The following is an 18,240-nucleotide window of genomic DNA, read 5'->3' on the forward strand; positions in this document are numbered from 1 at the left end:
CCTACACCTCTTCCCTCACTACCATTCAGGGCCCCAAACAGTCTTTCCAGGTGAGGCAACACTTCACCTATGAGTCTTTTGCGGTCAATTACTGTATCCACAGTGTGGCCTCCTGTATGTCGGTGAGACTGATGGAGATTAGAAGACCACTTCACCGAGCATCCACGTTCTGTCCACCAAGAGAAGCAGGATTCCCTAGTGGCCACCCATTTTAATTTCATTTTCCATTCCCATTCTGACAATTCAGCGAGTTAGACTGGCGGGAAGAGTAAAAAGAAGACAGCTTTATAGAGTGGGCAACAGAGTAGAGGTAGACAGAGTAGGGGGGCTTTGGCTCAACAGGGGTTTGGTGATAAATGGGTCAAGGTGAGATAGGTTACCTGTGAAGAATAGAAACAGGAAGTATGTCTGTGGTCAGTGTTCTGTACTGGCTGTCAGATGTGGGAAGTCTGGGAGACTCCCAGCCTCCCAGAAGGCCACATCTGCACCAGGTGCATCAAGCTGCAGCTCCTTAAGGACCAGGTTAGGAACTGGAGATGCAGCTCAATGACCTTCGTCTGGTCAGGGAAAGTGAGGAGGTGATAGAGAGGAGCTATAGGCAAGTAGTCACATCGGGGCCTTGAGAGATAGATAAATGGGTGACAGTCAGGAGAGGGAAGGGCAAGGGTCAGATATTAGAGAGAACCCTGTGGCTGTCTCCAGTACCAATAAGTACTCCTGTTAGAGTACTGTTGGCGGGGGGGGGGGGCGGGGGGGGGGTGAATGGCCTTCCTGCAGGAAGCAACAGTGGCCACGAGTGGCACCAAGTCTGGCCCTGTGGCTCTGAAGTGTAGGGAAAGAAAGAAGGCAGCAGTAATAGGAGACTCCATGGTTAAGGGGTCAGACAGGTGATTTTGTGGACACAGGAAAAAAACATGGATGGTAGTTTGCCTCTCAGGTGCCAGAGTCCGGGATGTTTCTGATCGTGTCCACAATATCCTGAAGTGGGAAGGTGAACAGGCAGAGGTTGTGGTACATATTGGTACCAACGACATAGGTGGGAAAAGGGAGGAAGTCCTGAAAACAGACCCTAGGGAGTTAGGAAGGAAGTTGAGAAGCAGGACCTCCAAGGTAGTAACCTTGGGATTACTGCCTGTGCCATGCGACAGTGAGTATAGGAATAGAGTGAGGTGGAGGATAAATGCGTGGCTGAGGAATTGGGGCAGGCATGACCTATACAAAAACGATGGGTTGCACTTTAATCTGAGGGGGACCAATATCCTGGCAGGGAGGTTTGCTATGGCTGTTGGGGAGAGTTTAAACTAGAATTGCTGGGGAGTGGGAACCAAACTGGAGAGATGGAGGAAGGAGCTGTTGGCTCACAAATAGAGAAAGCTTGTGGACAGGGTGAGAGGGAGGGTAGGTAGGTGATAGAGAAGGGATGCGCTCAGACTTATGGTTTGAGATGTGTCTATTTTAATGCAAGAAGCATCATGAACAAAGTGGATGAGCTTAGAGCGTGGATCAGTACTTGGGAGCTATGTCGTTGTGGCGATTAGAGGGACTTGGATGGCTTTGGCAGGAATGGTTACCTTGAGTGCCAGGCTTTAGGTATTTCAGAAAGGACAGGGAGGGAGGCAAAAAATGTGGGTGCATGGCACTGCTGATCAGAGGTAGTGTCACGGCTGCAGAAAAGGAGGAAGCCATGGAGGGATTGTCTACTGAGTCTTTGTGTGGAAGTTAGAAACAGGAAGGAGTCAATAACTCTACTGGGTGTTTTTTATAGACCACCTAATAGTAACAAGGATATTGAGGAGCAGATTTGGAGACAGATTCTGGAAAGGTGTAATAATTACAGGGTTGTCGTGGTGGGAGATTTTAATTTCCCAAATATTGATTGGCATCTCCCTAGAGCAAGGGGTTTAGATGAGGTGGAGTTTGTTAGGTGTGTTCAGGAAGGTTTCCTGACACAATATGTAGATAAGCCTACAAGAGGAGAGGCTGTTCTTGATCTGGTATTGGGAAATGAACCTGGTCAGGTGTCAGGTCTCTCAGTGAGAGAGCATTTTGGAGATAGTCATCACAATTCTATCTACTTTTACCATAGCATTGGAGAAGAATAGGAACAGATAAGTTAGGAAAGTGTTTAGTTGGAGTAAGGGGAAATATGAAGTTATCAGGCAGGAATTTGGAAGCATAAATTGCGAACAGATGTTCTCAGGGAAATGTACGGCAGAAATGTGGCAAATGTTCAGGGGATATTTGGGTCGTGTTCTGCATAGGTATGATCCAGTGAGACAGGGAAGGGTTGGTAGGATACAGGAACTGTGGTGTACAAATACTGTTGAAAATCTAGTCAAGAAGAAAATATCTTACGAAAGGTTCAAAAAACTAGGTAATGACAGAGATCTAGAAGATTATAAGCTAGCAGGAAGAAGCTTAAGAATGAAATTAGGAGAGCCAAAGGGGCCATGAGAAGGCCTTGGCGAGGAGAATTTAGGAAAACCCCAAGGCATTCTACAAGTATGTGAAGAGCAAGAGGATAAGATGTGAGAGAAGAGGACCAATCAAGTGTGACAGTGGAAAATTGTGTATGGAACTGGAGGAGATAGCAGAGATACTTAATGAATACTTTACTTCAGTATTCACTATGGAAAAGGATCTTAGTGATTATAGTGATGACTTGCAGCAGACTGAAAAGCTTGAGCATGTAGATATTAAGAAAGAGGATGTGCTGGAGCTCTTGGAAGGTATCAAGTTGGATAAGTTACTGGGATTGGACAAGATGTACCCTGGGCTACTGTGGGAGGCGAGGGAGGAGATTGCTGAGTCTCTTGTAATGATCTTTGCATCATCACTGGAGATTGGAGATGTTCTGGAGGCTTGGAGGGTTGCAGATGTTGTTCCCTTATTCAAGAAAGAGAGTGGAGATAGCCCAGGAAATTATAGACCAGTGAGTCTTACCTCAGTGGTTGGTAAGTTGATGGAAAAGATCCTGAGAGGCAGAATTTATGAACATTTGGAGAGGCATAATATGATTAGAAATAGTTAGCATGGTTTTGTCAAAGGCAGGTCGTGCCTTACGAGCCTGATTGAGTTTTTTGAGGATGTCACTAAACATGTTGATGAAGGAAGAGCAGTAGATGTAGTGTATATGGATTTCAGCAAGGCATTTGATAAGGTACCCCATGCAAGGCTTATTGAGAAAGTAAGGAGGCATGGGATCCAAAGGGACCTTGCTTTGTGGATCCAGAATTGGCTTGCTCACAGAAGACAAAGAGTGGTTGTAGACGGGTCATATTCTGCATGGAAGTCGGTGACCAGTAGTGTGCCTCAGGGATCTGTTCTGGGACCTCTTCATGATTTTTATAAATTACCTGTATGAGGAAGTAGAGGATGGGTCAGTAAATTTGCTGATGACAGAAAGGTTGGGGGAGTTGTGGATAGTGTGGAGGACTGTCAGAGGTTACAGCGGGACATCGATAGGATGCAAAACTGGGTGGAGAAATGGCAGCTGGAGTTCAACCCAAGTAAGTGTGAGTTGGTTCATTATGGTAGGTCAAATATGATGGCAGAATATAGTAGTAATGTTAAGACTCTTGGCAGTGTGGAGGATCAGAGGAATCTTGGGGTCCAAGTCCATAGGACACTCAAAGCTGCTGAACAGGTTGACTCTGTGGTTAAAAAGGCATACGAAGAATTTGCTTTCATCAACCATGGGATTGAGTTCTAGAGCTGAGATGTAATGTTATAGCTATATAGGACCCTGGTCAGACTCCACTTGGAGTACTATGCTCAGTTCTGGTCACCTCATTACAGGAAGGAGTGAGTTGCCTGGATTGGGGAGTATGCCTTGTGAGAATAGATTGAGTGAACTTGGCCTTTTCTTCTTGGAGCGTCAGAGGATGAGAGGTGACCTGATAGAGGTGTACAAGATGATGAGAGGCATTGATCGTGTGGATAGTCAGAGGCTTTTTCCCAGGGCTGAAATGGCTAACACAAGAGAGCACTGTTTTAGATAGATAGATAGATACTTTATTCCTCCCCATGGGGAAATTCAACATTTATTCCAATGTCCCATACACTTATTGTAGCAAAACTAATTACATACAATACTTAACTCAGTAAAAATATGATATGCATCTAAAATCACTCTCTCAAAAAGCATTAATAATAGCTTTTAAAAAGTTCTTAAGTAGTTTACTTAAATACATTGAGTCCTAACCCCGGCACTTTAACATATCTTACTCCTGGCGGTTGAATTGTAAAGCCGAATGGCATTGGGGAGTATTGATCTCTTCATCCTGTCTGAGGAGCATTGCATCGATAGCAACCTGTCGCTGAAACTGCTTCTCTGTCTCTGGATGGTGCTATGTAGAGGATGTTCAGGGTTTTCCATAATTGACCGTAGCCTACTCAGCGCCCTTCGCTCAGCTACCGATGTTATACTCTCCAGTACTTTGCCCACGACAGAGCCCGCCTTCCTTACCAGCTTATTAAGACGTAAGGCGTCCCTCTTCTTAATGCTGCCTCCCCAACACGCCACCACAAAGAAGAGGGCGCTCTCCACAACTGACCTATAGAACATCTTCAGCATCTCACTACAAACATTGAATGACGCCAACCTTCTAAGGAAGTACAGTCGACTCTGTGCCTTCCTGCACAAGGCATCTGTGTTGGCAGTCCAGTCTAGCTTCTCGTCTAACTGTACTCCCAGATACTTGTAGGTCTTAACCTGCTCCACACATTCTCCATTAATGATCACTGGCTCCATATGAGGCCTAGATCTCCTAAAGTCCACCACCATCTCCTTGGTCTTGGTGATATTGAGACGCAGGTAGTTTGAGTTGCACCATATCACAAAGTCCTGTATCAGTTTCCTATACTCTTCCTCCTGTCCATTCCTGACACACCCCACTATGGCCGTGTCATCAGCGAACTTCTGCACATGGCAGGACTCCGAGTTATATTGGAAGTCTGATGTGTACAGGGTGAACAGGACCGGAGAGAGCACGGTCCCCTGCGGCGCTCCTGTGCTGCTGACCACCGTGTCAGACCTACAGTCTCCCAACCGCACATACTGAGGTCTATCTGTCAAGTAGTCCACTATCCAATCCACCATGTGAGAGTCTACTCCCATCTCCGTTAGTTTGTGCCTTAAGATCTTGGGCTGGATGGTGTTAAAGGCACTAGAGAAGTCCAGGAATGTAATCCTCACAGCACCACTGACCCCATCCAGGTGAGAGAGTGATTTGTGCAGCAAATACGTGATAGCATCCTCCACTCCCACCTTCTCCTTATACGCAAACTGAAGAGGATCCCGGGCGTGCCTGGTTTGTGGCCTCAGATTCTGTATTATCAGCCGCTCCATGGTCTTCATCACGTGTGACGTCAAGGCAACAGGTCTGAAGTCATTCAACTCCTTTGGTTGTGGTTTCTTCGGTACCGGGACAATACAGGATGTTTTCCACTGTCTGGGTACTCTTCTCTGCTCCAGGCTTGGAAGTAGGTACAGAGGAGATGTCAGGGGTGAGTTTTTTACGCAGAGAGTGGTGAGTGCATGGAATAAGCCGCTGGCAATGGTGGTGGAGGCGGATACGATAAGAGTCTTTTAAGAGACTCCTGGATAGGTACATGGAGCTTAGAAAAATAGATGGCTATGGGTAACCCTAAGTAATTTCTAAAGGGTGTACATGTTCGGCACAGCATTATGAGCCAAAGGGCCTGTATTGTGCAGTAGGTTTTCTATGTTCTAAATCAGTCCATGGCTACCTCTACTGTCGTGATGAGGCCACACTCAGGTTGGAGCAGCAGCCCCTTATATTCCGTCTGGGTAGCCTCCCACCTGATGGCATGAACATCGATTTCTCAATTTTCCAGTGATACCCCCTCCCCCTTCAGTGTTCCTCATTCTCAATTTTGTCTCTCACCTTATCTCCTTATCTGCCTCTCACATCTCTTTGGTACTTCGCCCCCTTTCTTCCAGGACCTTCTGTTCCCTCCTATCAGATTTCCCCTTCTCCAGCCCTGTATCTCTTTCACCAATCAACTTCCCAGCTCTTTACTTTACCTCCCCCCCACCCCTTCCCAGTTTCACCTTGTGGTTCTTCCTTTCCTCCCCCCACTTTCTGACTCCATCTTTTTTTCCACTTCTGATGAAGGGCTTCAGCCTGAATCGTCAGCTGTACTCTTTTTCCATAGATGCTGCCTGACCTGCTGAGTTCCTCCAGCATTCTATGTGTGTTGCTTTGGATTTCCAACATCTGCAGACTTTCTCTTGTTTATCATGATTATCATGAAGCTTTAATTGTTTATATCAGAAAAAAAGATGTAGCTTGGTTACAGGACCAGGTAATATTGCCTATGAAAACAGAATTAAAAGTGGGTCATTTGAATAGTTATTTTGTGTCAGAGTTCACACTAGAAGAGAAAAATATTCCTGACATTTCAGGGAAACTAGATTATTCTACTCAATTAATTGTTAAAGTTACCATAGGCAAACTTGCAGTATTGAAGAAAAAATGGCATAAAAACCATGTAATCCGAAAAAAAAGAGGTTTTTTCCAATGGTTTTAGTTGGAGACATCAGATTATGTTTTGGTCATATTTTCCAACATGTTTTGTTTGGCCTGAAAGTTGCAGTAGTTATTATTTAAGATGTCAGGGGTAAAAATAATATTGGAATGATTGTTGATGTGCAGAAAAATGGGATGATTAGAGAAAACCAAACAAGATCTATAAAATATAGATTACTCAATTAATAAATTTACTTTAGAGAAAGTAATTAAAAGTAGAAAGAATGGCATGTAATTGGACATCCACAAGGCATTAGCTGAAGTCGCATGGTAACTTTAATTTGAAGCTTATTTTGTAGAAAGTAACTTGTTGATCGGAATATAAAATTAGTTGAAAATGGCCTTAAATGGGTATATACAAATTGAAAGGAAGTCAATCTGTACATTATGACCTGTTTCAGTTCCTCAATCATTTACAATATTTAGAGTATTTAAATAAAATCTAAAGAGGAACTTTTAAGATATATGTAAATACTAAACAGAATACAATAAACTGTCAATGAGGGTCTTAAAACCAGAATCAAGAAATCTGTGAGCGAGAGTTTTATAGACAAATAAATAACAAAAGGAATTGAGAATAGGAATAATCCCACTGAAAGATAAACAGGGTATAAGGAAACTGATTGAATAATAACTTCATCTCAACTTTTAACCAAAGAAGATGACAAAGTTTGAGAGAGTAAAGATCTCATATCCATGATAGCTATCAATAAATCCAAATATGAAATATCTAGTAAGGTTTTATTTTCAGAATGCTTAAATGGTAGATCTCAGAATTGCAGATATGGGAGGGTTTCCGGTGATGTCATCGTCGAGAATGGCAGCTTAAGTCACTAGCTCCTCCGGAAAAATGCATATTAAGCCCCGTTAACCCATCAAATATAATATTTTTTGAAAAATATTTGAACTGAAAAGAGGGGCAAGAATGGGGAAAAAGAATGGAAATAAAAAAAGTGACACTGCGGAGCCTGCGGCCGAGAGGAGTGCAGCGAGTGGCTCTCCTACCCGACCGCGTGCTAGTGAGGCGGATGCTGGGCCTTGTTCAGGCGAAGCGGCGAATATGTTCGAAATCCTGAAAAAGATAAGGGAGTTCCTGAAAGAAATGGAGCAGCAGCTCCATGATAGTAAGTCAGAGCTCGCCAGCGTCAATCAAAAAATGGCGGTGGCAGAGACTCGAATTGAGAAGGTGGAAGATTGTGTTCAAAACGTGGAACGGATACTGAGTAAGACAATAAAAATATTAAATCACCAAGAAGGTAAACTGCTTGACCTGGAGGGAAGGTGACGGCAGAAAAATATCAGAATCTACAACGTTCCCGAGGGAGCTCGTCTATGACGGAGTTTGTCAGAAAGTTACTGTGGGACGTGCTGGATCTTCCCTCGGCTATGGAGCTGGAAGTCGAAAGAGCCCATCGTGCACTCGTCCCGAAACCTACCCGGGATAGAAAGCCACACTCAATAATAATTAAATTCCTTTGGTACAGCACCAAGGCGGAGATACTATGAAGGGCCTGGGGTAAGAAGAGAGTGTTTTTCAACAATAAATTAATATATTTTGACCAAGATTACCCCCCCCCCCCGTGGTCCTGCAGAAACGCAAAGAATACTCTGAAGAAAAGCAAGTACTAAAGCAAAAAAAGATTAGATTTCAAACTCCGTACCTTGCTAAACTTCGAGTGTTTTATGACAACGGGACGCGGTTGTACCAGACTGGAAGAGGCAACTACAGACATGAAGGCCAGAGGGTTGCCATCAGCGTGACCAAAACGAGGGAAAGCCTGGCTGAGGAATTATCCCGCTCCGTGTGGGAAATAGTGCAAGAATTGAGAAGGCAGGAGACGGGAGGAGGCTGAGAGAAATATATCAGGAAGAGACCGGGAGTTTCCCAAAGACAGTCCTCACTCCCTTCAGAAGAGCCATAAGGTTTGGCTAACTTTAAAAATGTTGAAAAGCTAAACAGAAGCAAAAGTACACGGTGATATACCTATCCTGAGAAATACTTATTATGATGTGGATTTTATATTACTTAGTTGTTATTCTTTATTCGCTCACTTACTCCTTTTTCCCCACCAAAATGAGAATATATATGTGTATGTATGTAATATATGTGTGTGTGTGTGTATATATATATATAAATTTTATTTGTGTGTGTGCATACATATATGTATGTACAGGAGGAGTACACAGAGAAATCTTTTCTGTGTAATGGATTTGTTCACTGACTTTTATGAATACTGCAGTGGGGGCCCTCAACTCACAAGTAGGAGGGGTTATCCCCACAGCTAGACATTTCCTTTAGCTCTACGCAGGGTCATCTACTAGAGACCTCAGCCTTGGAATCACACGTTCATTGCCATTTTTGTTATTATTTGTGTATCTTGGTTCTTATTTGTTCAGGGAGTAGATTGATTAAGTTTTATTCTAATTTCAATGATACATTGACAGATAAATACAGATGGCTAAGGACAAGGTAAAATTCATTTCTTTTAATGTCAATGGGCTATTAAATCCAATCAAATGTAAGAGAATTTTATCCAAAATGAAAAAAGAACAAGCCCATGTAGTATATTTACAGGAAACTCATTTAAGTGATAATGAGCATAAAAACTAAAGAGAATGGGCTTCACTAATCTGTTTTTCTCCTCATTTAAATCAGGACATAGGAGAGGAGTTGCTATTCTTATCTCAAGTAAGCTAAATTTTGAAAAAGTATTCGAAATGGGAGATAAAGAGGGCAGATATATTCTGGTAAGGGGGAATATAGATGGAAATTCAGTTACTCTATTGAATATATACCCACCCCCGGGAAGCGATACTGATTTCTTTCAGAAAATTACTGATATTATGGTAATGGAAACAGAAGGTCTCCTGATATGTGGGGGAGACTTAAATTTACAATTACAACCAAACTTGGACTCCTCCAATAGAAAAACCTATGAAACAAAATCTTTACATAAGAAAATTAATACACTTTTTGAGGATGTTGGTTTAATTGATATATGGAGGGACCTCTTCCCTGACAGAAAGGATTACACTCAATATTCTGCTCCCCATTCTGTATATACAAGAATAAACTATTTCATAACATTTGGAAAAGACAAAGACCACGACTCCCTTGTCCATTCGTCCCCCTCATCCCTTCCCACCCATCTCCCTCCTGGCACTTATCCTTGTAAGCGGAACAAGTGCTACACCTGCCCTTGCACTTCCTCCCTCGCCACCATTCAGGGTCCCAGACAGTCCTTCCAGGTGAGGCGACACTTCACCTGTGAGTCGGCTAGTGTGGTATACTGCGTCCGGTGTTCCCGGAGTAGCCTTTTATATATTGGTGAGACTCGACGCAGACTGGGAGACGTGTTTCGCTGAACACCTACGCTCGGACCGCCAGAGAAAGCAGGATCTCCCAGTGGCCACACATTTTAATTCCACGTCCCATTCCCATTTTGATATGTCTATCCATGGCCTCCTCTACTGTCAAAATGAATCCACACTCAGGTTGGAGGAACAACACTTCTAATACCAGCTGGGTAGCCTCCAACCTGATGGCATGAACATTGACTTCTCTAACTTTCTTTAATGCCCCTCCTCCCCTTCTTACCCCATCTCTGACATATTTAGTTGTTTGGTTTTTTTCTTTTGCTCGGCCCATCACTCTGCTTGTTCTCCATCTCCCTCTGGTGCTCCCCTCCCCCTTTCTCCCGAGGCCTCCCGTCCCATGATCCTTTCCCTTCTCTAGGTCTGTATCCCTTTTGCCAATCATCTTTCCAGCTCTTAGCTTCATCCCAGCCCCTCTGGTCTTCTCCTATCATTTCGCATTCCCCCCCTTCCCCCTACTTTCAAATCTCTTAGTATCTTTCCTTTCAGTTAGTCCTGATGAAGGGTCTCGGCCCGAAGCGTCGACAGTGCTTCTCCCTATAGATGCTGCCTGGCCTGCTGCGTTGCACCAGCATTTTGTGTGTGTTGATCATATTTTTTGGGACTGCCTGTTATCAAAAACTATTGGAGGGGGATACACAATGCCCTACAAAACATCTTTAAATATGAAATACCCTTAGAGAGTAAAACCTTATATTTTGGATATATACCTCAAGAATGGTTGAAAAGAGATAAATATTTAATGAATATACTGTTGGTGGCTGGTAAAAAGACTCTTACTACGAAATGGTTATCACAGGAGAGCCCAACTTTAAATACATGGATGGAAATTACAATGGACATTTACAAAATGGAGAAGATAACAGCATATAAGCTGGAACAATTTGATTCATACTGGGAAAAATGTTTTATCTACATAATGCCTCATAGGCCTGATTTTATTCTCACAAATCAATAAATCTGTTGTAAAAAAAAATCACTCCCTACTTGTACATAGTTCTTTCCCTTTGCTTGTTTTTTCTTTCCACTCTTTTCTATAAGTATATAGCTCAGATAAATACTTTGTAAGAGATTTGTGATACATATATGCAATGTCTGAAATACATCTTATGGAAATGTTTGTTTGATGATGAACTTCAATAAAAAAATAAATTACAGAATTGCAGATATGGCTGAGGCAAATAGCTTGGACCCTTTCAAAGGGAAATGAGGTAAGTACATGAAAGTAATTGAAATAGAAGGATGTGTTGAAAGGCTGAAGTGGGATAGAATATGAAGAGACTAGGAGTGTTAACTACAAGGAAAACTGTTATCGTGGTGAATATTTCTGTGTAATGACACAATTTAATTGGAGTAAGGGGAATTATGAGGCTACGAGGCAGGAAATTGGAAGTTTAAATTGGAAACAGATGTTGTAAGGGAAAAGTACAGAAGAAATGTGGCAAATTTTCAGGGGATATTTGTGCTCTTCTTAGTATGGTCTTCGCCCAAAATGTTGACTGTTCATACCCCTTCACAGATGCTGCCTGACTTGCTGAGTTCCTCCAGCATTTTGTGTGGGTTGTTCAAGATTTCCAGCATCTGCAGAATTTCTTGCATTAGCAGATTTCTATTTTTGATTTCTAGTTTCTGCATTTTTATTTTCATTTCTATTGATTTCTAACTTTTAAGTTTGTGAGTTTAGGCAATTTATGTTTAACTTGACAACACATATTTTAACTTTGAGTTTGGCAAATTCTTAGACTAGCTGCCCTGGCATTTGGTATTTGTTTTACTTAAATCCTTTTTAGAGGGAAATTTCCCTTGAATATCTTGAAAATGTCAAATTACTCCAGTCATCTAAAATCCGATAATCTAATCTCTTCTTGAAATTTAAGCTGTAGTTTCCAACATCAATTCTTCCTTCCTCGCATGTGGTTTCAATGATAAAGTATGTAAAGGGTTAACACGGTCGGTTAAACATAACAGCCTGTTTTTCTGCAAGAAACCACTGATGATCAACAGATGTACTAATCTTGCTATTCAGTGCTGAGCCATATTTCTTCTTGCAGTTAGACAGTTAGTATTTCAAGGTCCTTGTATCTTTGTGCAGTCATGCACATAGGTAAGATCGGCTCCAGCCTGTCCTGTGTATGTGAGCTACTATATCTATTCTGTAATTTCTCTCTATCCTGTCGTGCATAGTTAAGACCAGCTCCAACCTGTCCTGCGTGGGGTATCTGAACAACTGTATCTATCCTGCAAGAGGAATTGCCAGTTAGTTGGCGAACCAAACAGGAACAGTCACAGACTGTTCCTGTTTGAGCGACTAACCAAAGTGCCCCGGAGGCTTTGAATAAAGGGTTTATACTTATACGGTCTCTGAGTGAGTTTATCCGGATTTGACTTCCACGTCAAACTTCTAATAGTTTAGTGGTCATTTCAAATAGCCACAGCATTAAGAAATAGAAGAAAAGAGACACTATAATTGGGATTTAGATTGTCATCAATTTGCTTACTAGATTTCAGTAGAGGAAAGTTTCATTAGAAACTGTCTTAAGAGCACTTAGGAATGGCAGTAAATTCTGGTCTTGCCAGAGATGCCTATATACCATTAATAAATGAGGCATAGTACAAAATAACAGCAAATATTAAATAAATGAATCAAACTGGCAACTTAGAACCCCTGTGGACAAGTTATGGTGAATGCATTTTGAAGGACTTAGAGAGGCAATATTACATGTTGTTTACTAGGTCACATAAAAAGAGATATGTCAGAGAATTGGAGATGGTTGGCTTTGTGAAATAGGTATTTAGTTAGAAGTTACTGTCTGTTACACCGCTGGTATTTTGGGCAGCAATGAAGGTCCTACATCTCTGTCTGTCCTTAGCCATCTTGTCCATTGTGCCCCTGATGTGGTTCATGGTCCTTATTTCTATCTCTACGGTACAGCGTCAAATTGTCTTTGGTCTCCTGCATTTCCTTCATCTTTCAGGGGGCCAATGCAGTGCTTTTTTTAGACGACCTATTAAGCAATATTGCATAAAAAAAACAAAAATACAACTGCAGATGCTGTGGATCGAAGAATACGTACACAACGCTGGAAGAACTCAGCAGGTCAGGCAGCATCCGTGAGAAAAGAGTAGCCAACATTTCGGGCCGAGACCCTTCATCAGGATTCTAAGTACGTATTCTAAGCAATATTGCGTGTTGTTTAGTAGGTCATTTAAAAAGAGATGTGCCAGAGCATTGTAGATGGTTGTCATTGTGACAATATTTAAAAAGGTGACTTGGAAGGAACTTGTGGGTGAGTTAGCTGTTAACTGTGAATGGAATCCTAAATGCAGGAGATAATTAGAAAGAAATTGAGAAGCTTAAAGTGTGATAATAAATGGGAAGTATGGTTTATAGAGAGGCAAGTTTTGCTTGACCAGCATCATTGGAGAACAATAAAGAATGTAGATGGGGGTGACACTGTTGATATAATTTATGATTAGGGTTTCAAAAGTTCCTCTAAGTTGTCAAGCAGTAGCATAAGAAAAGTCAGAGCATGCAAGTCAAGTCTTTAATTAGGGCCATGTGATCTTTTACGTCCATTTTTTTCTAAGTGATTTGGTGGTACTACATTGCTTACTAAGCAGCTTTCAAATGATTTCTGACTGAATTATCTCGTCTAGTAACAGATATCCATCATTATCCAGTGCCATATTTACTTTTAAGAGAAAGGACTCACCATATTGTCTGTATCATTAATGATTAAAAATAAAGAATATCCAGTGTGTGGATGGCTTATAAAATTTATCCTCTGGTTTTAAAAAGAAAATAATTAAAATAAGCAGAAAAATTTGAGTGAGTAAAATTTTAATCACTATTTTTATTAACCGCATTGAAGCTATTGAAATTGAATTCAATCCACACTCTGCCCTTTCCAATGAGAGAGAAGGCTGGAAAATAGACTGAATTCAGAATCAGAATCAGGTTTAATTTCACCGGCAGTTCAGTGCAATACATAATCTAGCAGAGAGAAAGAGAAAAAAATAATAAATAAAATAAACCAATAAATAAACAAGTAAATCAATTAAGTGTATTGAATAGATTTTTTTTAAAAAAAAGTGCAAAAAAATACTGTATATTAAAAAAAAACTGAGGTAGCGTCCAAAGCTTCAAAGTCCATTTAGGAATTGGAAGGCAGAGGGAAGAGGCTGTTCCTGAATAGCTGAGTGTGTGCCTTCAGGCTTCTGAATCTCCTACCTGATGGTAACAGTGAGTAAAGGGCATGCCCTGGGTGCTGGGGATCCTTAATAATGGACGCTGCCTTTCTGAGACACTACTCCCTAAAGATGTCCTGGGTACTTTGTAGGCTAGTGCCCAAGATGGAGCTGACTAGATTTACAACCTTCTGCAGCTTCTTTTGGTCCTGTGCAGTAGCCCCTCCATACCAAACAGTGGTGCAGCCTGTCAGAATGCTGTCCATGGTACAACTATAGAAGTTTTTGAGTGCATTTGTTGACATGCGCGTGCGGCCTCTCTGGAGAATGGATATCCGTTACGTGTTAAGTGGGGATCTGTGCACAATCCTGTTTTGATGGAGGCAGACGTGAGAGCGTGGAGGAACATCTGGAGAAACTTCTGAAATTCCCGTTTCACTGCTGCTGCTACTGTGTGGTCCGGAATCTCTGGAGGAGAAGGCCTCCGAGACCTTGGCTTTGCTTGTTTCAGCGGCCGGGATGAGGTCGATGGCGCTCGGGAAGCTGTATCGGAGGGGCTAGTCGGAGGCTCGAAGTTTTCGGACAGACTCGGAGTCTGCTGTCATCGGGTGCTTCCGAGGCATTGTCAGCGCCTGGAAGTTTATGGCAGGGAGAGTTCTCCTGTTTGCTGCCTGATATCAGGATGATTGGAGTCGATCAGGACTTGAGACTTTTTAAATCGCGTCCATGGTCTGCATTTATCAAGTTACGGTATTGTTTTGCACTGCTGTAACTATATGCTATAATTATGTGGTTTTGTCAGTGTGAGTCTTGGTTTGTCCTTTTTTTTTTATTTTGTGATATCACTCCAGAGGAACATTGTATCATTTCTTAATGCATGCATGCATTTCTAAATGACAATAAACGAGGACTGAATGTCCTCATAATCTAATGACAAACCTCTTCAAACTCTTAATAAAGTATAGCTGCTGTCTTGCCTTCTTTAAGACTACATTGATGTGTTGGGATCTGGTTAGATCCTCAGAGATCTTGACACTGAGGAACTTGAAGCTGATCACTCTCTCCATTTCTGATTCCTCTGAGGATTGGTATGTGTTCCTTCATCTTACCCTTCCAGAAATCCATAATCAGCTCTTTTGTCATACTGATGTTGAGTGCCAGGTTGTTGCTACGGCACCATTCCACTAGTGGGCATATCTCACTCCCGCATGCCCTCTCGTCGCCATCTGAAACTCTACCAACAATGGTTGTATTGTCAGCAAATTTGTAGATGGTATTTGAGCTATGCCTCGCCACACAGTCATGTGTATATAGAAAGTAGAGGAATGGGCTAAGTACACACCCCTGAGGTGCGCCAGTGTTGATCGTCAGCGAGGAGGATATGTTATCACCAATCTGCACAGACTGTGGTCTTCCAGCATTAGGAAGTCGAGGATCCAATTGCAGAGTGAGATACAGAGGCCCAGGTTCTGCAACTTCTCAGTCAGGATTGTGGGAATGATGATATGAAAGTCGATGAACAGCAACCTGTTTGTGTTGTCTAGGTGGTCTAAAGCCGTGTGGAGAGCCATTGAGATTGCGTCTGTCATTGACCCATTGATAGGCAAATTGCAGTGGGTCCAAGTCCTTGCTGAGGCAGGAGTTCAGTCTAATCATAACCAACCTCTCAAAGCATTTAATCACTGTCGATAGTCATTTAGGCAGCCCACATTATTCTTCTTAGGCACTGGTATGTTGCCTTTTTGAAGCAAGTGGGAACTTCTGCCCATTGCAGTGAGAGGTTGAAAATGTCCTTGAATATTCCCGCTAGTTGGTTGGCACAGGTTTTCAGAGCCTTACCATGTGCTCCATCGGGACCTTCTGCCTTGTGAATTTAATCTAACCAGAGAATTTCTCTATTAACGTTGGAGCTACAAAACTATGTTACAGGCTGAGAAATATGATTTCAAACTATTTGCATAGTTTTCCCAAATCAAATAGAAGATGTGGCAAACCAGACCCATACATTTTACCCTTGGCCACTATTGTTTCCTGTGGGGCTCATAATTCACTGTCTGTTGTTGGTTGCCAAGAAGAGAGGGAAGTTTAGTGCTTTGGTAGTAAGTATGCTGATTCCGTCAAAATCTCTCCAGTGTTTATCGTGTTCTTCTGTGAAATTTGAAAATGCAAGTTGGAAAGAAGTATTCCATTTTCCTTCTGAATGATGAATAGGAAAGCTGGAATTGTTTTAAAATTGAAATGGTGACACACAATGTTGAAGCTGTGGATCAGATTACAAAAGATCTTTTAAGAGAAACCTGAGCTGGTTATTTGAGCGAGATTCTTTAAGGGAAATCTCAATTTAAAATTTAATGCATTAAATTCTGAGTTACGTTAAAATTAACATTTGCATATTTTGGCTTTGTACAGGTTTTGCTCCATTTGGAACCACTACTACCACCACAAGTGCGCAGACAACAGGATTTCCATTTGGAGCATCTACAGGTACTAGAATATTTTGGTACTGGCACATTTGTGGTTCTAAGATGTTTCAGTAATCAACTATTACACTTTAAAATTCCAGCAGATTCTAAGTGTATATACTGCATTTCTCTGGCTGTAGAGCAGTGAACTTGTTTTGAAATGTTTCTTGGAAATAATTGTCAGAGTGGCTTAACATTTATTCATCAATTTTGAGTAATAGATCATAAGCAGGAGTAGGCCTGTTAGCCCTTTGGGTTGTTCCACCATTTACTATAATCATGGCACATTCAGTCTTGATCTCGATTTCACTCTCCCGTGCTCCTTGACTCCCTTGCAGTTCAAATAACTGACAATCTCTACGCAAATATATTCAGTGATCCTACCTTCAGAGCATTTTCTGGTAGAGAATTCCAAAAGTTTTTGATCCTCTGAGAAGAATTTCCTCATCTTTGTGTGAAATGAATGATTATTTGTTTTGAAATTATGTCTTCAAGTTCTAAATAACTCCACTAAAGAATCTTCCTCTGTACATTTGCCCATCAATTGTCCTTGGAATCGTATGAGTTTCAGTAAAATCACCACCTTTTTTTATCCAGTGAGTATAGGATGAACCTGCACAAAATTGATTCATGTGTGAACTCTTTCATTTGAGGAATCAGTTTTCTTGACACTATCTCCAGTGCAACTACATTCTTCATTAAGTATGCAGAACTGTATGCTATCTCCTGATGCATTCTCACCAGTATCATGTAAGCTGCATCAAAATATTCTTATTTCTCTACTTCATATCTATTGTAATAAAGACCAGTGTCTCATTAGCCTTCGTAATTGCTTGCTGCATCTGTATATTAACTCTTGTATTTCAAGTGCCAGGTTTCCCCTAGGTACCTTTTACTATCTTAGTATGATTAAATAATTGTTTTTGCTTTCTTCCTTATCAAATAGATAAACACCCATTTTCCCATGTTATACTCCTGTCATTTTTTTTCAGTCACATTATCTACATCCCTTTCTAAGCTCTTATGTTCTTTTCACAATATACAATAGTTGCATATATAAACTTTGGTAATAAATTTACTTTGAAATCAGTCCATGCCAGTTAATGCCATGCATTCTTATGCAACAGTTTTCTTTAGGACCTTATTGAATGATTTTTAGAAATACAACTGCTGCTGGTTCCCGCTAATCCACCCTGTTTGAGCATTTTGTTGAATATTTTCATAAAACTGCACTGACTCTGCTCAAGCAACACACACAAAATGCTGGAGGAACTCAGTAGACCAGGCAGCATATATGGAGAAGTGTACAGTGGATGTTTCAGACTAAGACCCTTCAGCAGGACTGGAGTAAAAAAAAAAGCTGAGGAGTAGATTTAAATGGTGGGGGGAGGGCAGAGAGAAATGCAAGGTCATGGGTGACACCTGAAGGGGGAGGGATGAAGTAAAGAGCTGGCAAGTTGATTGGTGAGAGAGACACAGGGCTGGAGAAGGGGGAGTCTGATAGAAAAGGACAGAGGTCATGCAAGAAAGAAAATGGGAGAGAAATGCCAGAGGGTGGTGATGGGCAAGCAACGAGATAAGGTGAGAGAGGGAAAAGGGGATGGGGAACAGTGAGGGGGGAGGCATTACTGGAAGTTCAGGAAATTGATGTTCATGCCATC

The 18,240-nt window shown here is 41.7% G+C and overlaps 1 protein-coding gene across 4 annotated transcripts in view; it reads left to right on the forward strand.

The window, feature by feature from the left end:
- The window catches only part of nup54 (nucleoporin 54), a 66,697-nt gene that overhangs the window by 14,845 nt on the left and 33,612 nt on the right, over positions 1-18,240 (forward strand). For all 4 annotated transcript variants that reach the window (XM_073065067.1, XM_073065068.1, XM_073065069.1 and 1 more), the window contains exon 3: positions 16,527-16,601. In XM_073065067.1, coding sequence (XP_072921168.1) covers positions 16,527-16,601 — 75 coding nt within the window. The remainder of the gene's footprint in view (positions 1-16,526; positions 16,602-18,240) is intronic.

This window comes from Hemitrygon akajei, chromosome 13, assembly GCF_048418815.1.
Source record: "Hemitrygon akajei chromosome 13, sHemAka1.3, whole genome shotgun sequence".
Lineage (NCBI taxonomy): Eukaryota > Metazoa > Chordata > Chondrichthyes > Myliobatiformes > Dasyatidae > Hemitrygon > Hemitrygon akajei.